The sequence below is a fragment of the Equus przewalskii genome, chromosome 17, assembly GCF_037783145.1.
Source record: "Equus przewalskii isolate Varuska chromosome 17, EquPr2, whole genome shotgun sequence".
NCBI lineage: Eukaryota > Metazoa > Chordata > Mammalia > Perissodactyla > Equidae > Equus > Equus przewalskii.
In genome coordinates this window covers 50,485,037-50,512,124 of record NC_091847.1, presented here as the reverse complement: position 1 = coordinate 50,512,124, position 27,088 = coordinate 50,485,037, and the positions used below count along the sequence as shown (strand labels likewise).

The 27,088-nt window shown below is 35.9% G+C and overlaps 1 protein-coding gene across 20 annotated transcripts in view; it reads right to left on the bottom strand.

The window, feature by feature from the left end:
* Window positions 1-8,023: 8,023 nt before the first annotated feature.
* Window positions 8,024-27,088, bottom strand: part of DYNC1I2 (dynein cytoplasmic 1 intermediate chain 2) — a 51,461-nt gene continuing 32,396 nt past the window's right edge. For 12 of the 20 annotated variants that reach the window (XM_070580155.1, XM_070580152.1, XM_070580160.1 and 9 more), the window contains 11 exons: window positions 26,873-26,968; window positions 26,497-26,659; window positions 26,291-26,390; window positions 25,677-25,802; window positions 24,635-24,781; window positions 24,171-24,284; window positions 23,732-23,865; window positions 22,399-22,543; window positions 11,520-11,660; window positions 9,943-10,068; window positions 8,024-8,673 (listed from right to left, as the gene is read on the bottom strand). In XM_070580155.1, coding sequence (XP_070436256.1) covers window positions 8,560-8,673; window positions 9,943-10,068; window positions 11,520-11,660; window positions 22,399-22,543; window positions 23,732-23,865; window positions 24,171-24,284; window positions 24,635-24,781; window positions 25,677-25,802; window positions 26,291-26,390; window positions 26,497-26,659; window positions 26,873-26,968 — 1,406 coding nt within the window. In that variant the 3' untranslated portion in view covers window positions 8,024-8,559. The remainder of the gene's footprint in view (window positions 8,674-9,942; window positions 10,069-11,519; window positions 11,661-22,398; window positions 22,544-23,731; window positions 23,866-24,170; window positions 24,285-24,634; window positions 24,782-25,676; window positions 25,803-26,290; window positions 26,391-26,496; window positions 26,660-26,872; window positions 26,969-27,088) is intronic. The other 8 variants (XM_070580162.1, XM_070580157.1, XM_070580166.1 and 5 more) reach the window with 1 other exon arrangement.

The window sequence follows — 27,088 nt, the reverse complement described above, 5'->3', positions numbered from 1 at the left end:
CCAAATCCAATAAAAATAATCCAATAAAAAATGGGCATAGGTGGGCCAGGCCTTGTGCCCTGGTGGTTAAGTTCAGCACGCTCTGCTTTGGTGACCCAGGTTTGGTTCCAGGATGTGGACCTACACCACTCATCTGTCAGTGGTCATGCTGTGGCAGCAGCTCACATACAAAAAGAGGAAGATTGGCAACAGATGTTAGTCCAGGGAGAATCTTCCTTGGGGGAAAAAGAACGGCCTAAGAACTAAACAGACATTTTTTCAAAGAAGACATCCAGATGTCCATAGGTAAGTGCTCAACATCACTAATCATCAGGGAAATGCAAATCAAAACTACAATGAGATATCACCTCATACATGTCAGAATGGCTATCAAGAAGACAAGAGGTAAGTGCCAGTGAGGATGTGAGGATAAGGGAACCCTTGTACAGTGTTGGTGGGAATATAAATTGGTGTAACCATTATGGAAAACAGTATGGAGGCTCCTCAAAAAATTAAAAATAGAACTACCATATGATCCAGCAATTCCACTTATGGGTATATATCCAAAGGAAATGAAAACAGGATATCAAAGAGATACAGGCACTCCTATGTTTATCGCAACATTATTCACAATAGCCAAGATATGGAAACAACCTGAGAGTCCATCAACAGATGAATGGATAAAGAAGTTGTGGTATATATATATAATGGAAAGCTATTATAATGCTACACCTCTGTCATGCTACATGCTACTTATATATTGCAATATATAAATGTATCAAATTAACATGTTGCACACCTTAAACTTATATGTTAATAATACTTCAATAAAAAAAAAAAACCACTCAGTTGATTTTAAGAGAAAAGGCCCAGCACTATCCTTAGCTGCCTCATTTTAGGGGGCCTCTTAAATCAAGAACTCTATGTCTAGGTGTTCCGGTAGCTGCACCCCTTTCCAAGGTGCACAGAGTCTGCAGGGCCAATAGGAAATGCCCACCTGGAGCCCATTTTGTTCCATTTTAGATTATGTTCAAGGTACCTGGGACTCAAATTTCCTGCATAAACAGCTCAGCTTCCAGGGCCTGCATGAGCCTCTTCAACCAGGTCCATCTTCCCCAAAACACTCTACTAAATCTAAAGGGTGGCCAAGAGATGGCTATTTTCAGGGGCACATAACTTAGGCATGCAAGCTGAAGAATCCACAAGTGTTTCTTTGAGGCCTGTCATAGAACAGACGGAGCTGATGGAAGAAGAGAGGAATGGGGTTGTGGGCTGGTTCTCCCCTGGCTGCCACCTTCTGAGATGGAATTCTGAGAAGTCTGAAAATTCTAAAATCCAAGCTGTATGTGCATGTTGTAAACATAATTTAACAGCTTGTTAGCTTGATTTTGTAACATTGAGATATTTTGACCTATCACCTCAAGGCCTGCAAATGTTAGAGGAGGGCCTAGGAAGGAGAAAGGTACGGATTTCTAAATGGGTTTCAGGTAGAGTCCTTGCTAACAGAGATGCTACAAGGGAGTCCTGCACAGTTGTAGGGAAGGATACTACTGCCATCTTCTTCAGCCAGTGGAAACTTACATTTCTGTGTCTAACCTGCTTCTTGCAGCAGTTTGAGTCAACCAGAACAATGGAAAGTTCGACCGTCACTTTGTAGGTTCCTAGAAGCCAGAAGATTAATCCTAATTCCTCTTACAGAGTTGCTTTATGGTGTTTTAAGCATGTGGCACTGTATGTAGCTTTATCCGAATAAAAAACTGACCAATTGGTTGATAAAATCATAACGGCAAAGTAGTATAGTGGTTAACAACACAGCTCTAAAATCAGACCGCCTGGGTTTAGTTCCTAGATTGTGAGTCACTTAATGTCCCCAAACCCAGTGATATGCTGGATCTGGTTTGCACTAGATCAGTGAGAACTCATTATATGTCTATCTTCCCAACTCCATGTTCAGTGACATTACATTGGAGGTTTGCTATTGGCCATGTGGGAACATTTACACTATGGAAACTACCTTCAAATCAGGCCCACAGAAATTGGTTCAAATTTGTGTGTTTTTGTAAATTAGTAATCAGAATAGTTCCCACATTATAGGGGAGCTAGGATAAATGAGAATATGTATATGTATGTATATACTGTCATGTGTTGCTTGCCGATGACGATACATTCTGAGAAATGCTTTGTTTGGCAATTTTGTCATTGTGTGAACATCATAGAGTGAACTTACACAAACCTAGATGGTGTAGCTTATTACACACCTTGGCTATGTGGTACTGATCTTATGGGACCACTGCTGTATACGCGGTCCATTGTTGACCAAAACATCATTATGCAGCACATGACTGTATATATAATCATTTAGCAAACACTCAATAAATGCTACCAGTTATTAATACTACATGGTCAGAATGTACAAAGACCAGTTCTTTATAAGGCAGAGGAAACAAACTTTGGAAACAAGAGACATACATTAAGTGTTGATGGAAGATCTTTGAGTAGATCTTCCCAATTCTATTTCTTTGAAACTTATTTCATACTGGTTGTTGTGGTCCCTCTCAGTAGAGGAAGCTAAAAACAAAGATTAGATTAGAAGGGAATCCTAACTGATCAAGCCAGAAAGCCTTGTGTGGTAAAGCAGAAGTGTCGGCAGAGATCTCTGAATTTGCAAGAGCTTGTTTTTAACCTCTAACAGCAAGAGATAGAAGCTGTAAACTTGTAGGAGCTACTGCAGAGCAGTTATTGAACCTGTTGAAGGTTACTTACTCATCACCTCCCATAAAAGTACTGCCTCATATTTTTATAGTGCTTCATTTTCACATGTATTCTGGTTTAATTCTATAACAGCCCTGTGAAGCTGTAGATGAGGAAGTAAGCTTATAGGGGTGAAGCCATATTTATTCAAAGGTATGGTTAACTGAGTTTCAACACAAGTTGACTCTAAGTCCGAGACACTTTGAACTAGCAATACAAATCTCAGGACCACCAGGTTTTTAAGGGGTTTATCTACCAACCAAACATTAGGATTCTGTAGTCAATTGTTTCCTCTCAGTTGATATAATTTCAACTCAAGTACATCATGTTGATAATTCAATTAGCCTTTTAGGGCTTTTGATCTATGTGCATGTATTATTTCAGTTATTCTCTTGTAACACTGATATTACTGCAGCATTCAGTTTACAACAGAGAGGATGAAGGGCTAGAGATGAAGGACTGGCCTAAGATGAGGAACCGGGAAACCCAGGGGGCAGTCTTCCACGAATCACACCTTACTCCTTATGTGATCTGCAACACAAAATACAAAAGTCCTTTTTCTCAATTGATACAAATTCTACTCAAGTAGATCCTGAGTTTCAGGAGGGCTAAGGCCATTTCTTTTGCCTTTAGAAGATTAAGTTTCCTTCAAATCCATCTAATGACCCTCAAAGTACTGACAAATTCATGACTCTATCAAATATTGGAAATGAGGCCTGTGAGGAAGGGCTTAGTCATGTTACCAAGTTCTTGCTCAATTGGTTTTCATGAACAACTCAGGTTTTGACTTACTTCTGGAAATCAAATTTTGGGTACAGTGAGTCAACAGAGATCTGCCAATCCAGATGTGAGTTAGATAAAAGCTATTCCTGCAGGACAAATCTTAGGGCTTCCTCTAAGCCTGACAGCTACACACAGGTCCCCAAGGACTGAAGCTCCTCCTTCTAGTGATCATCTTCCTACAATGAGTATGTATTATTTCCAAGGGACTGATCCTAGGGAAGAAGGAAGAGTACTACATAAGTTGTAACATTTGAATAACTGCTGTTCCCCAGATTTTTGTGGAAGTGACTGATTCTAGTTCTGCTATAATGTAATTGGGTAGTCTTGAACCAAGTTTATTTTCTCACTGATTTGAAAACGGGGTTCCACCTCCTCTTTTCTAATGCAGCAGATAGCACAATGCATGTTCTACACATAGCTAACATAAGAGCAACAGCTGAGTTCAGGCTGGAAATTCAGAGTGGGTCATTTTTTTCTACTAGCGTAATTTATAATTTTTCCACAGAATGTAATAAGAGACAACATTCCTAGGAAAAGTATATTAGTATTTTTCCCTCAGTTCACTGCTACTCCTAAACATCTGAGGGTTCAAATTGTGATGTGATTTCTTAGAATTAAAAAAAAATTTTCTCTTAAACACTAAGCCACTTAATCCTTAGAAGATGAGCTCTTGTTACAGTGCACAGATGGCTACACAAAATGGTCTCTCTCCTTTCCTGTATTCTTAAAAAAAACAAATCAAAAAGAATTAAAATCTCCTATTTGTGTGGTACTTTATAATTCACAAAAGTCTTCACATACACAATAACTCATGTAATCTTCACAGAAAGCAAATATTTTCCTCACTTAACAGATGAGATACTAATCCTTGTCTCAGGTGACATTACTGGTAATGGGAGTATCAAGAATAGAACTTGGGACTTTTGAGCCCAGTGTTCTTTTTCTTGTATACCAGGCCACCCTTAAGTATAAGAGATTTTGTTCCAAAGCATTTCCATTGCTTTGTTCAGAAAAAAAGTTTTAAAAAAAATCTAGTACAAAAATTCACAAAAGATAAAATTACTTGCCATCAAAGCCTTACCGGTGGTATAGCTGATTTCCAGAGTCAGAGAGTCAGGTCTCTGCATGCTCAGCACCACGTAGGTGTGTTCCACACCCTACCCAATCACTGCCCCACAGCTTTCCGACCAAATCAAGTACATTAAAGAGAGGCAGGATAATACATTACCAGAGACCTGAATAAATGACCTCACAAAGTGAAACAGACCTTTCTGAAAGCTTACCTGAATGCAAGCTGTTTCATCCTCTGACTGGGAACTGGTAATGGAATATTAAGAAGTCAAAACTGAGATTCCTGCTATGAAACTAACAACACAAAATACTGTAATTTTAGAAAAGTTTGTAAAAGATTTCTGATTGGCTGTGTTGAAACTATCAGTGGCTAGAAGCTACATACTGAAAACTTAAATACCTGAAATCCATTTGAACTTTAAGAAGTTGGGAAATTGTGAACATGGCAGGCAGAAGGAGAATCTGTATATCTAAAGTTCAACAAAAGGTCTGAGAGCATCAGCCTATTGAGAAAAGCATTACAATGTGATGACTATTCAAAGTCTTCCAGTTGGCATTCTGGTTAGGATTGTAGGATCTTTTTCTAAAACCTTTTTCTTATATGTGAAAAGGATTTTAAAAATACAGTACACTAAGTACAAGCAAATTATTACCTTTTGGGGGCAGTAAGATTGAGTAAATTGGTTAAAAGAATGTTCTTAATTGTAATCCTCTACTTCAAAAGAAATATTGAACGTGGGTGTTCTTTTCTTCTTGCCTTTGGGGCAACTTTCCAATTCTTTGGTAGCCACTAGAAGCCCCCAGAATCTGTAAACGAGATCTCCAAGTAAATAATTTCCCAGCACTTTTTAATGAGTCAAAAAAAGATTCCCAGGCATTTTCCCCAAACCTATGAGGTCCCCTATTTGCCTAGCAATCAGCAAGATAGTAGTAGCAGAAAAGCAATCACTCCATTCTTGCCTCAGTGTAGCCTGAGAAAAAAAAATCTCAATGGGAATCTCATCACTAAATCATCAAACAAGGCAAACCTGATGCGTTTTTACCCCAGACTTACGCCCAAGATTCAGCCACAACACCACCACCTTGTATGCTATGTCATGTTTGAAACAACTCGGTTCTCCCAGCCGTTGAACAGCTAGAGCTGTAACTGGAGCTCCATTCTCTTTGATATACACCTAACTGTACAGCTTTTTCCATTTAGAAAATATCACAATGCCAATGTTAAAATACTGGGGTTGTGAAAAAGACATTTAAAAATGCATTGCCCAATAGAATGAAAGATGAAAAATCATATGCTTCACACTGGATTTTCATTCATTCATTCATTCAAGCCCTTGCTTTCCAAATGGTTCAAGCAGTAGAGGTTACAGTCTATCAGTACTAGGACAAATCACAATGAATCAACATTTTTACAATGTCGCAAGACAAGGATCATCACTACCATTACTTTCCTTTAGTTCCTCTTCCTAAATTTTAAGTCATCCATTCCTTCAAGATGCAGTATCTCAGCAATTATTACAACAATAATTTATTAGAGAATCTGTAAACTTTGTAGGGAACTGGATCTATAAACAGGAAGACACTTCTACCAATGAATTTTTGGTTTTTTGGTTTAAATGATACGAAAAAAAATGATTATTTCTGAGATTTATTCCAAGTTAATTATTGTCTGAAAAACTGAATATTCTTCCTCAACACAAACAAGGGTAACCAAAAGTCTTTAACCTTTCACTGAAAAAGAGAATAACCAAACAATAAACACAAGTAAGAAATTAGCCAGAAAGCTATGGCTTGTTTTCTATTCAGAAAAAAAGTGTAACTGGTAACAAAGAAAGTACAATTTCCATAACTGGATGTTTTTCAAAATTATAAGGTTTTCAATTCCAAAAATGTAAAGAGCTGTGCTACACTTTTCTAGTCAGCTTAATCTGTTAGAAGATTTTACACAACATTGATAGTCTCAGTACTTTCTCTTTTGGTACTACATAGTCAACCTTAAAAGGCAATTCCTCACATTAAATTCGTGTGTTCCTAAAAACGCAGACTAAAGTTAAATGGGCAAAGATCCACACTGCATTTTTTGGAGAGAAGAGGGAGAAGTTATTCCCCAAAAGCAAAAACTCTTTGGTGATAAGTATTTTTGCAAATACTTACCAATTTTATTCTTTGACCATTGAACACATCAAATTGAGTCCAATGAGCATCTGATTTGCCACATCTCTGGATCTGCAACCTTAGTCATAATTATGTTTTCCCCTTTCCTATTCATTTTGATACACTGAGGGCAAAAATAACTATTACAATGATTACAAGAATTTTTCTATACAAAGGCAGTGTGACCCTGCTGAAACTGAACTTTTGACTCACAGACATTGCTACCATGAAATAACCTGAGATATTTGCCTGCTGCTATCAAGAACTTACCTTTGGTATATAATAGGCAAATACGGGTTATTAATTTATGAAAACTGAATATATAAAAATGGAGAAAAGCCTGAAGTAATTACAATTAATAATTTCAGAGCTGGAAGGAAATTTAGAAATCATCTAATCCAAACTTAATTCCTAGCTAAAAAGAAGGAGGCATAAACAGATGGAAAGACTTGGCTGAAATCACACTTCTTATGAATGCCAGAACTAGAACTAGAGTTTGGGTCTAATATTCCTGGTCAGTTATTCCTTCAACTATACAATACTCACAGTTAAGAAGTCTTATTATTTGGAAATTTAGCTCCCAAAAGATCTTTGTTAGAATTATTTTAAAAAATTAAACAAAAATGTTCAAATTCTGATTTCTATTCTTCCTTCCTAATTCATGTTCTGTTGAATAAATGACAGAAACTTTAGGACAAAAGGTCAAGATCAAGGAAATGGACAATTTAAAGTAGATAAAATCAAGATCTCATCATCATCCTTTCCTCTAATCCTGAAAAAGGTTGATTTCAACAATAATTCTTAGATATTTATCACTTACCTTTCAGACTTGTAGACAAGTTTGTGGTAACAGATCTCAAGATGTAGAGTTGATTCAGTGACAAAATCCCTTTGAGCACTTTTCTTTCATGGCTATTGCAATCCTGAAATCAATTTCTCTCAAAGGTTTTAGTCTCAGAGAGCTCACATACACAGTAATCTCAATCAGTGAAAATAAAAGGCAGCTTTCTGTTTATTCTTTATACTAAATATATCTTAGATGGGAAGAAAATAAGAGAGTAAAGCAAAAGTTAACCTAGGAGAAATTTTTTCACTGACACATAATCTAAACATCAGTTCACAATGCACTGGGAGATCTACAGTATACTGTATGGTATAGTTAAGGCACCAAGTTTTATGAGATTTGAGGTGGCTGATTTCAACAGGAGCTTAAAGAAAGATATGAAAAAAAGATACTTTATAAAAGAGAAAAATTAAAATTGCAAGGAGTAAATCAAAATGAACATTTGAAAAGTTAAGCATATTTGTTTTTATTTATAGATAGCTATCACATGAATTACAAAGAAGAAACAGGATATTAGAGTGGAACTTGTATAGATGTATGCATGCTATGGCTAAGAATAAACAACATTCCTACATATTATGGTTAGTGAGAACATTAAATATAAGAGGGACTTGTGATTATTTAAAAATATGCAGAACTTATTTAATCTGTGCTTTAGAAATAACTGTATAGAGTGTTAATAAGTTGAAAAGAATTCAAAAGAATAACTAATACCAAATATACACCTGTGTATAAGAATTCAGAAAAGGCTGCATTCTGTAAAGTCAATCAGCTGTATTAAAAGTGACACAAATCCAAAACGAGATGCATGTTATATAAAAAGGGACATTGTAAGATTTGCTTGCTGCATTAAGTCCACGGTTTAATCCACAAAATTTCCTTTGAACTATCATTTAGACAGAAGCATGCAAATGGTCTTAGGATCTACTAAGAGTCTTCCCCAAATCCACTAAGGCTACATATCCCCTTTTCAGGAGCTAAGCAGGTATTCGGGCAGCTGCTTCCTCCTCTGCATCAGCCCTGTTTGCATTAATTTCTGCGAGTGTTCTGCCGAACCGTGCCCATTCATCATTTCGGGGGACAGCAATCTGCTGTTAAAAGAAAAACAAGGTTTTATGTATAATGAAATAAAAGACCATCTTACCTAATATTATTTAGTTTGTTTTCAAGTAATTTTTCCCTTAAAAACTAATAATTGACCTGAATGGCCTTTCCATAATTACAGTGACTATAACAATAATTTACAACATGTTGAAACAAAAGATAGTGTTTGTGAAGTGTGTTGTGACAGCCTCAGAAATGATTTTTCTATTACCACCATCAGTGCAAGAGAGAATAACAATTATGCTCTGTAAATATAACTCCTGTGCACCATGTCGTGTATTTTCCAGGTGGGGAAGAATTCCTTAAAAATTTTTGCTTCTTGCACCATTCCTGGTATGAAATAGTTTTTGAAGCATGGTTCATAAAAGCTGGTTTCTTATAAGTATTTATTTTTGTTTGGAGCATAAGATAACCTTTCTTGATATCTTACTCCTTTCATCAGACGGTATGCTACTTCTTCGCACTTTAGTGATGTACCAATAGCAAAAGGGGAAAAGAGGTTTGTATGCTTTTGCCTCACTGAAGCAGTCCGATGACCAAATATTTTTTATAACAATCATTATAATATTGGAGGAATCCGAATTGCTAAATTAGGGCACAGACCATTCAGTGTGGCAAATGGATGTGTCTACTTCTAAATCCACCAGGTTAGATTAGATTAGATCGGACAGTGATATCCAATATGGTAACTACCATCCACATATGACTATTTACGTTTATATTACTTAAAATCAAATAAAACCTAAAATTCAGTTCTTCAGTTGTACTAGCCACAGCTGTGGCTACACAACCCAAGTGTTCAATAGCCATCTGTAGCTAGTGGCTACCATATTGGACACTGCAGATGCAAAGCAATTCCATCTCTGTGGATAGTTCAAGTGGCTGTTCTAAATGATTCCATCTACTTCCCTCTAGATCCAATTGTTAGAGGCTGTGGGGGTGTCCAGAGATGATGGGGAATCATAAGGCATAACAAAAGAAAGAATGAAGAAGGTGCTACCCAGGGATAAAAAGGAGGAAATCACTCCTGGGCACTGTATACAGCCAACCCTTGCATGGGGACACAGGACATCCAGTTTAGAAAAAAATTAATCTCAAGACTCACTTCTGTGGTGGAAAGTAAGTTTTACCTTTACAATCAGATGGTTTATACAATTCCTGAACCTCAAAGACTAATTTTAGCCTAGAAGATACCATCACTACAAGGCTGTGAAAGCTAAATAGATGTGTCAAATTATAGGCAGTGAACCCCATACCTCTCCCACATCATATATAACAATCTGTCCTTCCGAATCACCCACGGCAATCTCTCTTCCTGAATGGGTCCATCTTACACGATTAAGTGCAGGATTACCCTCCACGGAAATGCTGGCAGTTGGTACCTATAGTCATTTAAAATATAGTGCAGTGTTAAAAGTTTCATCAAGATTTCTATAAACATGTAAAACAGTAATTCTTCTTTCTTCCAATCTGGCTACATTTTTTAAAACAAAGACGAAAATACATAAAGAATTTTCCCAACTTTCTTCCCGTTCAGTGATATATGATAAATGACATTATGGTCAATCCTTGAAAATGGTTTGGGAAAATAACTTAAGTCCTTATATAAGAAATTCTCACATGACTGGATACATCATTTTGAAAGATCTTCCCTTTAATAGAGGACTCTTTGTTGTTTTAACTTCTTTAAGAAATCAAGCTGTTTGAAAACAGATGGCTGAAACCCCCTTTTAAAGAAACATTTCAAAAGCCCTCATAAATAGATTATGGTTCAATTTTAGAAGACAGGAATTACATTTGTAGCTTGCAACTCTGTCAGCTGAAACCTGTGATTTAATCCACAGTTTCTAGAAACAGTTCATACTGAAGGTACAGTATGAGTCTTTCCAAAGCCCCTTGTTCACACGAGCTGTCTAGAGCAGGGCAGGACGATGGCACCAACACAATGGCACCAGCCCCTTGGAATCTGACTGCACCTTTCCTATGCTGAGGAGAAAGAGATTTATTTGCCACACACAGAGCTAACATTAAATGTTTGACTCAGTCTAGAAGCACAATAAAATTTTTAAAATTTTTGAAATCTGATTAAAAAATAATCCTTCTAATTGATGCCAGTCATCCCCAAATGATTAATTTAACTCTCCAGAATGCCAAAATTGTTACAGAGAAAAATTACTGTTAATGATAAAACTGCTAATTCTAAGAATTTTAAGCCTCTCTAAGCTGGTAAAAATACACTTGGCTAAAAATAAATAATAGCTGCAGTTAAATTTCACTGTCAATAAGTGATTTTAGTATTAACAATTAGGAAATTTGACGGTTTCTATATTCATTTTATAGTAACCGTAACACTGTTTTCAATCCTTTATAGCACAAGTCATCAAGATACATTTTTCCTTCATTCAAACAAGTCAGGCTAAGACTAATGTTTATGGATGACATACAGCTCTATCAAGGCTAAGAGATAATTTAGTAATTCAGAATTAAGGTTAACATATTTCAACAGCCTGAAACTATCTGCTTTCTAGACTATGAATGAAAAATATCCCAGTTGCCTTATGAATGAGACTTTGCCAGGACATTAGAGACATGATAGTGCTTTTCAGAAGTAAAAGGAAATGCCCCAGTGCTCTTGGCAACATTATTTCTCCCTTCAGTACCGCACAGCATGCTGTTTATTATTTAGGGTACAAAGCTGATTTGGTTTCTTTGTGATAAAGATACAATCACGGGGCCCTTTCACATTCCTTGGGATAAAAGGAATTTCACAAATTATTCAATAAATCTCCAATTTTCTATTTTTCAGTGCAATTTTTGTTATTTTCCTGCTCACCTCGGTGTCATTGTTGAGATTCCACAAATCCAGCCTCCCCATGCCATCCACACAGGCAAACAAGGCTGGGTGGGTGGGTGACCACATAACATCATAAACATAGTCTGAATTATCTTCAAATGAGTACAAAGGCTTGTTATTCTGAAAAGAAAAGTTGATTCTTAGCACTGTCAAAATATGACATACATTCAACAAGTATGATAAAATTTTACGATATTTAACTCAGCCTAGAAAAAGTTCCTATAATTTGTTTCACTACAGAATTACCCAGAGTTATGAACTAATAATCAACTATTGGGTTGAATTTTTTTTTTAACTTGTAGACATCATACTGTTCAAGAAAGGGAATAGAATGTACTTTAAAAACATTTGTCAATAAGAGGATTCTGGGAAGATGATAGCAATGGCAGTGTACTTTTTGAATTTCCGCTAAATCTCCCAATAAGCCCAGACAAAGCAATGATGATAGCAAAAGTAAAGATTCACAGACAGCATCTACAACAAAATCAGGAGACAAAACTCCAAATGTAAGTGGGTGGCAACAAACCTCTGACTACTACAAGACCTGCACAGTATGAGCATCTGTGCGGGAAGACTGTGGGAAGGTACAAGGGCTTCTGACACCTGGAGAACAGCAAAGAAGAGCCTCATAGTCAACGGCGAATGCTCACTGGACAGTGTAGGGGCCAGTCTGAGAACAGCAGTAGGAACTGGGAGGGAGTTTGACAGATCCCATTTATAAATAAATGCAAGCAGACTTCAATGTGATATAAGTAAGGTTTAATGGTGCAATCTGAGCCCTGTAAACTCTAAAAGTTAATAAACCAAAGCTCCCTTTCAAGACAAAGTCTCACCAAAGAGAAACCGCTGGGAGTAGAATCCAAGTTATGGAATACGGCACAATAGGACAAAGGAAAGAGAAGGTTCAGATAAAAGTGGTGGAGAGAAAAGAAAAGGCACGTCTCAGAAAGTACGAGACAGATGGATACAGATATATATTCACTTTGCAAAAAACACAGAAGAGCTTAACCTAGATTACGAAACTGGAAAGCTATCCTTGCCCACTCTCTCCCTCCTAGAAGTAGAGAAAAGCTCATTTCACTAATAGACAATAAGCAACCAAAAAGGATCTAAGTCAAATCACAAACAAAGTCACTGTGGCAGATCTTCGATAATGGTGTTATGACAATAAATGAGAAAAGAATTTTTTTTCAACAAATGATGCTGGGACAATTGGATATGTGCATGCAAAAGAATGAAGTCGGACCCCTCCTTCCTCGCACCATACACAGAAATTAAGTCAAAATGTATTAAAGATATAAATATAAGAGGTAAAACTATAAACTTCTTAGGAGAAAGCATAGGAGTAAATCATTGTGACCTTGGACTCAGCAATGGTTTCTTGCTTGTATTCAAAACCAAAAGCATAAGCGATAAAAGAAAAAGTAGATAAATGGGGCTATATCAAAATAAAATACTCCTGTGCTCAAACAATACCCTCAAGAAAGTGAAAAGACAACCTACAGAATGAGAGAAAATATTTGGAAATCATATATTGATAAGTGACTTGTATCTAGAACTCCTACAACTCATTAACAAAAACGCAAATAACCCAATTAAAAATTGGGCAAAGGATTAGAATACACATTTCTCTAAAGAAGATCTACAAACAGCAAATAAGCACTTGAAAAGATGCTCAATATGATTATCCACCAGGGGAATGCATATCAAAACCACAATGAGATATTTCATAACACTAGGACGGCTATAATAAAAGGACAGATAATGACAGGTGTGGGTGAGGATATGAGAAATCAGAACCCTCAAACATTGCTGTTGGGAATGTAAATTGGTGCAGAAGCTTTGAAAAACAGTTTGGCAGTTCCTCAAAATGCTAGAGTTAACATATGACCCAACAATTCTACTCCTAGGTATATACCCAAGAGAAATGAAAACATACACACACACAAAACCTTTAACAGGAGTGTTCACAGCAGCATTATTCATAGTAGCCCCAAAGTAGAAAGAACCAAATGTTCATCAACTAGTGAATGGATAAACAAAAAGTGATATATCCATACAATGGGATAGGACTCAGCCATAAAAGGAATGAAGTATCGATACATGCTACAATAAGGATGAACCTTGAGAAGTTAAAGAAGCCAGTCACATATTGTATGATTCCATGAAATGTCCATGAACTGTTCCGTAATAGGAAGTTCCACAGAAATAGAAAGTAGATTAGTGGTTTCCAGGAGCTGAGAGAGGAGAAAAAGGAGTGACTGCTAATGAGCATAAGGTTTCTTTCTGGAATTTGAAAATGTTCTAAAATTAGATAGTGACAGTGCACATCTCTGTGAATATACTAAGAATCAATGAACTGTACACTTTAAAAGGGTGAATTTGATGGTTTATGAATTATATCTCAATAACACTGTTACTTAAAGAAAAAAGAGATAAAGTGAATTTTTAAAAAAGTGATAAAGAAGATAACAAAGATATACCTAGAATGGCAGGTCCTGAAGAAGAAAACCAAAGCAAACTACAGAACAAATAGCAAAAATAATAATTCAAGAGAACGCTCCTAAAACAAAAGACAGCCTGACACTACATATTAAAGAATATTCTGTGTATCTAGGCCAATTGATCCTTTAAAGAAAAAGAAAAAAATCATTTGATCACTCGTAGGTTTTAAAGAAGACCAAGTCACAGGAAAAGAAAAGAAAATCAGATTGTCACCAGACTTTTTAATAACGCTTTTTGCTTAAAGACAACAGAGTAACATATTTAAGGTAATCAAAGGAAAAAATGTAAACTGTGGATTTTATATACAGCCAAACTGATCTTCATAACCAGACTCTTGTGAATATGGGAGTAATGCACTCACAACACCTCCTGAGGAATTTACTACAGAATGAGCTTCAGATGACCAAAAAGACTGAAGAGATGTCAACATAAAGACTCATGAGGGTAAGCTTCTCTCTAGAGAAGTGTAAACAGTCTACAACTATACTCAACAATATAAACAAGACCATAAGAATGTAAAATCCAGACTGTGAGAAACTCTAACAGGACAACTAACCTGGTTTCTTCCTCAACAACAACAAAGCAAGCAAAGGAGAGTGGGAAGAAAACTCTATTTTAAGAGAGGGGCTCAAAAGATATATCAATCGCAAATATACAGACCTCAGTTTGATCCTGCTTCAAATAAAGAAATAGCTAAAAAATTTTAAAAATTGAACATTGATTGGCTATTTGACGAAATTTAAGAAATCACTGTTTGTTTTCGGGGGTGCAATAATGATATGCTAGTTATGATGGCTTTTTGTAAAAGACTTTTAAAGATTTTTTAGAGGTACATACTGAATATCTATAGATGAAATAATATGTCTGAGTTTGCTTTAAAATAATCCAGGGGTGGGAAGGGAGTGTATGTAGGAATAAATCAAACAAGATTGGTCACGTGCTGATAACTGTGGAAGCGAGGTAATGGGTACAATGGCTTCATTATATTCTTCTCTCTGCTTTTATACCTACTTAGAATTTTCCACAATAAAAAATTTAAAAATATGAATTTAAAATTTTCAGATATCATAGCAAATATCAACAGCTTGATTATCTTAATAGCCACAAATGTTTGTTTGTAATTAAGAAAACAAAAGTAAGCTAAAAACAGAAACTAAGAGGTGTTTTTCCTCTTAAGATCACTGTTTTCCTATAACTCTTCTTGGCAACGATGCCAAATGAAGTCTCAATCTGAGGTAGTGGTTTTCAATTTAGGATGTGCATCACAATCACCTGCAGAGCTTTTTAAAAATCCAGATGCAGGGCCCCGTGTTCAATGCACTTTGTCAGTGTTTCTGATGTTGCTCCACTAGCAATGCTGATGCACACCAATGATTAAAAACCACTGTGCTAAGGTCTATTACTCCTGAGATGATTGTATACTTTAAGAACATCCCATTTTCAGGCAATTTTATGGTCCCCCACCGAAGACTTAGAACAGAAGTTGTTCACAATCACTTTCACATGCTCGATACTGTAAGAGTATGTATTGGTCTACATAATCTTCTAAAGAAGGGATTATCGATAGAAAAATGGGCAAAATATTTGAATCAGCACTTCACAAAATGGCCAATAAACACATGGTAAGTTGCTTAACCTCATTAGTCTCAAGATAATGCAAATTAAAACCACAGTGCAATGCAACTATACCTATCAGAATGATTAAAATGAAAAAAGGCAAAAAATACCAAGTATTGGCAAGAATGCAGAGCAAGGGGAACTTTCATATGCTACTGGTGGATTATAAACTGGTAAAACCATTTTGGGAAACTGCTTGGCAGGATCCACTAAAGCCAAATGTATGCATAACGTACGGCTAAGTATTTCACTCCTAGGTAGATGCCCAACAGAAATGAGTGCATATGTCCATCAAAAGACATCTAAAACTATGCTCGTAGCAAGACTATTCATAACAGCCCCAAACTGGAATCAACCCAATTACCATCAGCAATAGAGTGGATAAATAATATGGTATATTTACATAATGGAATAGTATAGAGTCAAGAGAATGAACGATCCTCAGCTACACTCAACAATATGAACGAATCTCACAAACATAATGTTGAGCAAAAAAAGCCAGATACAAATAAGTACATATTATATGATTCCATTTTAATAAAATATGAAAAAAGTTATATGCAAAGTTAGATTAAAACATATTTATGATGAAAAAGAAGATTGTTACATATCTCAGGAAACGATTAGATAAAATGTTTCATCTACTCAGCAGACTATAATGCAGCCAGAGAAAGAAGTAGGATGCACTATAACTGGGTATAATATTACATTAAAAATAAAAACACAATAAATGGCAACATGTTCCCAAATTTTTTAAATGTGATTATAGACCTTTTATAACTTTTTTCAAATTTAAGAAATATAGTCATCCAAAGATTAACAATCTTTTCCCCTCAGAAAAAGAAAGCACATACTTAACACCAAATATTGCTTCATAATGTTAATTTTATATATGATACTGCAAATTAAAATCCCAAATGGATCATTTCAAGTACTTTTTAACAGTAATACTTTTTCTTAATTTAAAGAGAACTTCTGCTTAAGCGGCAGAGAGGCAGCGGAGAAGAGTTGGAAAGGGCACAGCACTTGGACTCTTGTCTCAGGGCTACCAATAACTAGCTTTAAAGCTTTGGAAAAGTCACTTCATCATCCTAGGCCCTTATTTCCTTATTTATAAAACAAAGTTTTCATATCAGTAGTTCTGAACCTTGACTGTACATCGTAATCCCCTTAACCCTGGCGAATTTTTTACAATATGCTGTTGCCTGGGTCTCCCCCTTAGATATTCTTCTTCAATTAGTCTGGGGTGCTAGGTGAGCACCAAAAGTTTCAAAAATTGCCCAGGTAATTCTAACATGACTAAAACTAAGAACCACCGAGCTAGATAATGTCTAAAGGGTCACCATGGCTCTAAAACTCTTACAAATAAAAGGCTTGCAAACATATTTGCCAAACGAATGAATCAAAACAAACGGCTTCTTTGAATGAATGATAGCATTTGAATAAGTACAGGTAACTCATTCTGGTACAGTGGTGAGAATAAACACTGTATGGTCAAGGGACAAGCCATAGTTTTTTCTGAGTTCTTTAAGGTTATGTGTTGTGTTGAATAGTGTCCTCCCCCCCCAATTCATGTCTACCTGGAACCTGTAAATATAGTGATATTTGGAAACAAGGTCTTTGCAGATGTAATCAACTGCACTCTACTGCATTAGAGTAGGCCCTAAATCTAGCATGACTATTGTCTAACAAGAAGAAAAAACTTGGACAGACACAGACAGGGAGATACCATGTGATGACAGAGGCAGAGACTGGAGTGATGCGGCTGCAAGCCAAGAAGCACCAAGATTGGTGGCAACCAGCAGAAGCTAGGAAAGAGGCGTGGAACAGATTCTCCCTCAAAGACTCCAAAAGTAACCAACCTTGACAACATCTTGATTTTGGACTTCTAGCCTTGAGAAATGTGAGAGAATAAATTTCTGTTGTTTTAAGCCATCCAGTTTGTGGCAAGGTTACAGCAATCCTAAGAAACTAACATAGTAATTACGTATTTTTCTGGGGTAACTGGGGAGTTCTAGATTAAGAACCAAAAGAGTCCCTACAGTAAATACATGAACATAGTGCGATGCTCTCCAGAGAACTGGGAAATAACTATGTCCTCACTTAGATCAGAACAGAAATAAACAGATTCTCTTTAAAAAGAAATGATCCCAATGTCAGAAATACCTTCCTATATAACCTGACTGAAGATACTAACCTTTTGAGAAGAAATGTGTCTGTTAGAAGCAATGGAAATACAAAGAAGCAGAGTCTTACAGGAAAAATGAAGATAGTGCCCAATTCAAGCATTGTCCAGGAGAGAAAGAGTGTTGCAGCCAACGGATTCTGAGAATTACCACCCAGGGCAAGGCTATCTCCACGCGAAGATGAATGAATCAGGCTATCTGTGCTTGATGCCATTAAACATTCAAATGAGAAAACTTCTTTTGTTCCACTTCCTTGCTCACCAAGCAATCTTCTGATTATAATTTGGCTTCCCATGTGGGTTGTCTACAGGGAAACAATGAGCTGGTCAGGCCAGCATGAGTATCAGGGCCTTCTGGCAGTTGTTTCTCACTCTAAATTAATAAATTGGCCTTCTCCAATGTATCAGTGTCTCAGGAGCCTGTTAGTTCCAGTCAGCACTCCCTAGCTAATCAACTCTGACAAAACTGAGTTTCTGAACATGCAAAGGACAGGCTGGACACTGGCCAGCAGCAAGTTCTGTGGTAAATGCTGCCATGGAAGTCTGGATCCCAATGGTCAGCCAGTCTTCCCCAAGAAACACCCCAACTTCAAAGCATTTTTTTATTTCAACTTGTCTAATATGTGCATAGTTGCTTTTCCAAGCATTAGTAAAATCTCTTTAACCCTGTTTTAATGCTGTATTCTCTGACAGTTAAATAGGTAAGCTGTTAAAATAAGGAGGGAATTTAAGACATGAGAGACTGTGAAAAAATTTTAAGGTGTGTATGGACTACAAAAGTCTGAACTCTACCTATTCTAAGAAATTATCACATTAATGATCTTAATTTTGTCATTTTATAGTAAATATGGTTCTGGTAGGCATTTGTTCTGAGACTAGAATATACTATGCATGCATTAAAACATTTTGTCCCTCAAATAAATAATTCTTTTCAGAGTAATCTGTAACGAGTATGGTTAAATGTGGTGGAACATTAAGCTAATTTACCAGGTCTACCCCTAATCAAGCTCTTATGGAAACTTCAGGTTACTTTCAAGAAGATTTCACTCCTTATACAGTGTTCCTATCATTTTTCAGGCCTGCCAAAGTGCTTTCGTTGTGAATTTTCAAATTTGGTATTTTGAAAAGGTAAGAGTGTCCTCCAAACATATTAGAGGCAATGTCTTGGCTGGTTTAAACTTCACCAAAATGTGGAAAATCATCTATCTTTATCTTTTTTACTAAAAATGAGTTCAAAAAAGTAATGAAAACAATTTGACAACCCAGAACTCTGGCACTGCCTTATAAAATCCTGACTAGGCAAGAATTACAAGCTGACTACAGAAGTAGATAACTTTACACTAAATTTGAGACAGTGCCTAATTGAGATTTCTAGGGATTTTTAGAGGACATATTGAAAGGCAGAAAAAGAAGGAAATTTGTTTGCTATTGGAGCAGAGCCAGATCTTAAAGGACCCAAAGATACAGCAATATCTAATGATTCATTCTTCCAGTTTATGGGTGCTCAATTCCCAGAGTCAGAAAACACTTAAAAAGTAGGGCCAGAGAAGAAAAACATTTAAAGTCTATTAAATTCATGAATGTGAACATTCTAGTTTAAAAAGCTTAAAATGGATGTGGAACAATGTTTTTAGTTTTTATTTTTTAATTAATTAATTTATTTAAAGATTGGCCCTGAGCTAACAGCTCTTGCCAATCTTTTTTTCCTTCTTCTTCTTCCTCCTCTCCCCACAGCCGCCCAGTACATAGTTGTATATTCTAGTTGTAGGTCCTTCTAGTTCTGCTATGTGGGACGCTGCCTCAGCATGGCTTGATGAGTGATGCTACATCTGCACCCAGGATCTGAGCCAGTGAAACCTTGGGCCGCCAAAGCAGAGTACACGAACTTAACCACTCAGCCACAGGGCTGGCCCCTGGAGCAATGTTTTTAAAAAGACATTATTTTAAAATCTTGCCTATTATTCATTACCACTGTATTGGAGAGCACAGAAGCTCTATCAAGTTTTTTTTGTTTTTTGTGTTTTGTTTTTGTTTTGTTTTTTTTTTCCTTTTTCTCCCCAAAGCCCCCCGGTACATAGTTGTGTATTCTTCGTTGTGGGTCCTTCTAGTTGTGGCATGTGGGACGCTGCCTCAGCGTGGCTTGATGAGCAGTGCCATGTCCGTGCCCAGGATTCGAACCAACGAAACACTGGGCCGCCTGCAGCGGAGTGCACAGACCTAACCACTTGGCCACGGGGCCGGCCCTCTATCAAGTTTTTTGGCAGGGTAGAAATAAATACCAGCAACATAATTAACCATGTAGTATAAATCCAAATCAAGACAATGACATTGGGAGCCATGATATGGCCAAATAAAAAAAAAATTTTACTCAGCAGATTGTTGCCGTTCTATCCTTCACAGAGTAGAACTATCTGTGTGCAGAAAAGTTAGAACAAATTGTAAAGGTAATTCTCCTGATAAAGTTTTAGAGGGCCCTTGGGCATGTATAAAAATACCCTGTTCTGTGTCGGCCCATCCTTTAGCCACTAACATTGGAGAGAGATATATGTGTGGGGGAGAGGGGAGAGGCACGTATCATGGTTGAATAAATAAATGAGTCCTCTATATGAAGCTCACGGAAGAAAGCAATGCCTACCTCAATTAGCAAAGAGAGATATGCCTGCCTGTCATTCTTATTCAGAAGGCAGTTCTAAGTTGAAATACAGCAAAATACAGAAACAAAAACTATCAACCACCAATCAGTCAGCTGTGTAGTACCACAAAGGCAAGCATCAATCAGTCTTCTATCACAGATATAAGTTCTGTTCTTGTTTAGGTAAGACAACTCTTCATTTTTCAGTCCTGTTGGTAATATATGTAAGGATGGAATCCTCAAATTTAAAGCTAAGAGAAGGGTGGCAAACTGAATCCCTGAGATATTAAAAATAATAATAAATCTACAAATAGATAAGAGAGTCTTTTCAATTACTGGAAAAGGAAGCTGGCCAACAACCTAACAAAGATGTACTGTGTCGTGCGTCTGTATTAAAGGACTGTTAAGGTGAAAGCTCATCAGAGAAACAGAGAAACAGTGGGCTTCATGTTTCCAATTCTACATCTCGCTTTGGTTTTACTAGCTAGCTGATGTACTTCTTTGCTTGTGATTGTGTGAATCTTCTTCCTCTACTTTTTCCCACTGTATAAATCTCATTAAAAGCTCTCAAAAATTCAAGAATAATCCAAGAAAGAGAACAGATGATTGACTAAACACATTTAGCTCTGTCTGACCCCCATGGAAAGGAAAAGGAGGAACTGAACAGTGTTAAGTGCCTATTACATGCTAGACACTGTGTTAAGCACTTTTCTATATGTTTCCTTCATTAGACTTAAGTAAGTGCTATTTTTATGCCTTCTAATGCCAAACCTGAAAATGTTCAATTTTAAAAGGCAAGCTTTTAGAGTCAAAGTTTTCTAACTTATTTCATATTAGACTGAAAAAAGGCATTAAGAAAGGACAAGAGTGAACAGTGAGTTCATCCCAGATTTCTGAGGCCAGCATTTGACAAATAAATATCAGTTCACTGGAATAGTGAAGAACATCTCTAAAGACCACTAGTTTTTCTCAATGAAATTAAAGAATCAAGTAAGATCTCCTAACTTTGTCTTATGATGCATTACTCAAAAGGTCAACATATAGGATAAGGCAGATGGAAACATGAAAAAATACAGCATAAAATTTAACTTAGAATCTGATATTTCAAATACGAAACCTTGCCAGCAACAATGTAATACTGCAGAAAAGGTAGACAGCAAAGTCAAGGAGCTCTAATTTTAAAGTGAGGTCAAATGAAAGTACAAGGCCTATCACAGGAAGTAATGTTCTCTACCTGGATTTGCCTCAAGACTTTCAGTGAGGAAGGGCAAAGTCACATTTATCTGGAATTGCTGGAGGATGAGGAAGCACTTTATAACACAAGTGGGTTTTTCGAATAACTAAAGCTTATTAAAACCAAAACAAACTATTTATTGTCGAAAGCAAAATATATAGGTGTCCATGCCTTTACACAATACTTGCTTAATGATTCGAGTTTATTATGTACAGTCTTACTGTAAAGGACTTATTGTACATCAGTTTTTATCTGTCTTTTCTCCAGATAAGACAGATTTTACTCTACCCGGATTTTCCATCAGCTCTATAAGCCACTGTAGTTCTGAACAAGTCTCTAAAAGCTCTCCAAAGAGCAAATGTATGGCTTTTATGTTGGGCTGTATGACAGTTACGTGAGGTGTTATGCTTTTTCCCCAACACAGGATAAATAGTTCTGTACTTGAAAAGCTTGAAGTAGTGAATAGACTGGTCTTTGGTTATATGTGGGGTTACCATATTTGTCAGCACACTTTTATGAAAACTACAACCTCTGGTAGCTCACTCATGCTCTGTGTAACTTCTTATCAGGTTCGAGTTATCAGTAAATCACTCTAAGCCATTAGAAAGCTTTCTGTCCTATGTGGTACTACAGCACCACCTTGTGTCAAAAACCTAAGCAAATGAGCAGACATCTGTTTAGATACCTTAGTTGTCCAAAGTTTTACTGTCCAGTCAAATGACGAAGTGACAAAAAGATGTGAGAAATCCACTGCTCCAACAGCTGCATGACAATGGATGCCAGTGATTGGTCCTTGATGTCCTTCAAACATCTCACTGATTCCAGCTTTGCTATTTCATAAAAGTGAAAATGTTAGGGAAATCTCTTCTAAGTAGACCACTTATAAATAAAATTTTATTATGGCTTTATATATCAGACTTTGACATAATTTCAACAAACTTAACTGTGCTCATAACACGTCAGAATAACTTATGCTGAGTGTTACTCTATCCAGATTTGATAATATTACTAATGATAATTATTAGTTTATTACTAATAAACTAATAATAGTACTAGTAAGTACATTTTGAAACCATGAGTATCATGCTGTTGATGACAGAACTTGAAAGTTCAATATCTGAGGTGGTAGAATAGAGACAAAGGGCTGCTACACGTAAGAGAGAAAATATGGGCTACTTTTAAATCAAAAGCTTGGAAGTGAAGGTGATCTGATATTTGAGATGAAATCCAGACACTCAATGTTTTTTAAGGAAGCAATTGATAAGGTACAGCTAGACAATTTCAAAACAGATTGAACAGCAGGAGAAATAGTAGTCAATTTAAAACGTGTACGTGACATTACTGTACAATTATCAGGAGGACAGAACTAAAGCTCAAAGTCCAAATAAATCGAAATGGGAAAACAGCTGAAAATCCTATTTACAACTTTAAAGGTCAGTATGTGGCATGTGCATATCGTATTTGTGGGCTTTTTGTTTCATTTTGTTTTGTTTTTTGGTGAGGAAGATTGGCCCTGAGGTAACATCTGTTGCTGATCCTCCTCTTTTTGCTTAAGGAAGATTGTCCCTGAGCTAACATCTTTGCCAATCTTCCTCTATTTTGTATTTGGGACACTGCCATAGCACGGTTTGAAGAGCAGCGTGTAGGTCCATACCTGGGATCCAAACCTGAGAACCCCAGGCCGCTGAAGTGGAGTGCTCAAACTTAACCACTACACTACCAGGCGGGCCCCTGAATACTGCATTTGTAATTGCTGAATGTTACTTCCTACCACAAATTTCTGTAAGCATATGCATACATACAAATCCACAACCCTCAAAATCTAGAACACATAATGATTAAAAATAACATTTTTAAAAAGTATTTAAATTTTAATTTTATATACCTGAATTCAAATAATTGGTCACAAATAACGAGTGGTTCTAGGACAGATTTCTACTCAAATAAGAGGCAGTTTGTTTTAATGAGATTATTCAAGGGAGAATTTTAAATAATTGCAAATTCCAGTTTAGATTTACCTGCCATGGCGGCACGCTGTGTACACAGAACCTTCTTCACTCCCAACAACAAAGTTGTTGACATCTCCAACAGGGAAGGACATAGATGTCACAGCTACTGCCTTCGACTGTTTATGAACTAATTCCATGCTATCCTACACCAAAAAATTGAGGAAATTATTTTGCAAACTTTCAATTTTTAATTTTTAAGAGAAACTTCTAGTTTTAATTGATTTGTAAACAATTATTTTATTATGCTACTAACAAATTTATTTTGACTAAATGAAGCAGGTTTGAAAATAAAAGTATACACACAAACTTTATTTTAACACATTTAGGTTTATAAACTGTTACCACAAAACTATTATAAAATATTTATGAAAAACATAAGCTGGGGGTTACATAGACTTAAAAAATAACATTTGCCGCAAAATTTCAGAGTTTTCCAAGTTTAACCTACCTGTGGATGGGAAAGCATGTCCAGACTCCATGAACAAATTTTTCCATCAGTAGAGATGCTAATCAGATTGTGAGCATTTTGTGTCCCAACGACATTTACACAATATACAGGATGCTAAAGAAAGAGATTAGAGAAAGTTTTCTGGGATTAGTTTACCATAAAATGAAACAATTTTTACTGTATAATCACAGGTATTGTTTCATATCAAGAGTCTCATATCTTAAGGGTATTTTTAATGTGAAGTTTGATGCTACTCTGTTGATTAATAAAAGTTTGTCTTAGAAATGAGTTTCTACTAAAACGGGTTTCCAATAACACAGAAAAAGGCCTTTGTTCTTGGTTGCTAAATAATGAGGAATTCTTATATCAAAGGAAACACATTCTGAGAGTACTCTGATGGACACTATTAACTATTTAATGGCGAAGGAGCACAGAAGTCTAATGGAAATAACCTCTTTACTTACTGTGTGTGCAGCAGCTGACAGTGGAGTTCTTTGCACTGGAGTTCTTTTATTGCTACGGTTATCCCACAGCACAATTTGGCCTGAATATGTACCACCAACAACCAGATTTGGATGAAATTTTGCAAATGTAGCCGACATCACAGCTGACTAAAAATAAGTAAAATTTTTATACTTAAGGTTCAAAGGGAAGAAGCCTGACAAGTTATAAAAATAAATCTGTATCCAAAATATTTCCTCCTCTATTGTGAGGTATTAGAGGTTATAAAAACAAGTAAATAGATTTAAAAATTTCAATTTGTTTCAGAATACAAAAATATATCTTTAGAATATTTTTTGCTTAAAAGTCAACTGTAATGACTATTTATATAAATATGTTTGAGGAATTTATCAAAGAAAGCAAAAAATTATTTCATTTGATTATAGTATTTAATCAAAAGATGACTGGCTCTGCATTAGTCTCTGACAATAATCTGACAGAGTATATGCTAGTTTTGACTCAGTGAAGTGTTTTTTCAGATTATATATTATTAAAAGATTATAACTTATGCAATGAGAAAACACTTGCAAATTCTAAACTTCCACTAAATCCACCTTAAAAATCTGCATCTGTTTCCTACTTCAAACATATGTTTCTACTTAAAACCATCTAGCTCCAACTCCTCAGGCCACGTATAAGTAATTCAGTGGGCCAACCATCTAATTGTATATTCAGCAAATAAGTTCCTGAGAAACTCCCTGTAGAAGAGACATTTTATAAAAGATTCCTTTTATACAATCAATCACAATAACAGAAAATCACAACTGCAAAGGGCTTTAGGTGTGATTAAACATTATAAGAGATGTCAGAAAAGTTACAAAAGGCAGATCATGTTGAACTGAGAAGTCTTCAGTTTTCTGTTAACATCTGCTTGCAAATATGGGGTGGCTTAGTAGATGCCACTCCAATGAAATCATTATGTTGACAAGAAAAGAAAAAAGGCACTTGTCTAAATTCATTAATGAATTCTTAAACTTGGGGAAGACTGTTAAAAGACCATCTTACCTGGCAGTGAAACACATACTCTGGAGTAGTTTTTTTGTATTTCATATTCCATACAAGGGCCACACCATCAGGCTCATGAGGAGCATCCTCATTGTTATTATAGGAAGCCACGAGTAACTCAGGATACTGCTCGTATGAATCAAGTGGGAAGAAAAAGCTATGCATAATAAGAACTGTTTTGCATTCCTAGTTACTCAACTGTCATTATCAAATTATTCTGAAAATACAAATACCTAACATTTCACCAAGAAAGAATCTCTACGGTTATGCTCACTGGGATGTTAGTACACTTTAAATTAGCACAGTTATTTAACAGTAAAACATTGTATTAAAAATACACATTGCAATTTTATCCAAAGCATTTAGTGAGCAATTTTAATCAATAAAACTGGGTTGTGGCATGAATAAAATCTTGAGTTTTAAATATAAATAATATTTCCAATCCTTTCTTCCAAAGTGCATGAGACATAATGAATATAGATAACATTAAAACCATCATCCATTATTTTAAATGATATATATTAATTTAATTACACAAAGTTTCCATAATTAAACTTACCTGCTAATTATAATTCAAAAATGAGTCAATAGCAGCCAATTTTGTTAAAATTTACCTGAGATGACCAATCCAAACAACTAACAACCCGATGCTTTGACCAACGTTCATCAAAAAATTGCCGATTTAATGACAGTTTAGCACCTGCTTGAATCTCTCTACAGAAAAAGATCAAACCCAAAAACGATAGTGTTACAATTTCTCACTCTTAATCTTAAAGAAATTTAACATTGCTGAATCATAATTTTAGCAATTAAACATTACCCTTCTTTGTCTTCCAAATCTCTTCCACTGTAGTCAAAGAAGATGTTAATCTGCTCAGAAAGAGCTCTTTCTACAATTCTTGTAGAATGGTCAAAGAAACTTAAAAATTCCTCAGAGTGCAAGATTTGTTGCTTTTCTTCTTCAGTGAGCTCATGAGGGGGAGCTAGAAAACAAATGTTTCTCTGAAGTCTGATTTCTGTCAGTCAAACTGTGTCAACTCACTATCGCAGTTTGGATCAACGAATGCCACACATTCTTTTTCAACCAGATTCACCTCTTTGCTTTACAGCGTTTTATTTTACTTTAACATCTAAATAGTAAAATAAATCTTAATAGGAATCAAAAAAGTTTTTTAAAGTTAAATTCTTTAAGATACCTTTACTATCATTTTCTTCATCTTTCTTTAAAGTCTTCTCTTCTTCAGGTTCAATAGGTGGTTTAGGAGTCACTACGTCATCTTCTTCCTCTTCATCTGAGAAAACAGAACAAAACACAAAAATTATTTTTGTAAAAATAACTGAAAACTTTTGAAGTAATATTTCAGAAGACATCACAACTCTTTAGATAAAAGCAAAAGTAAACCATTGATAAG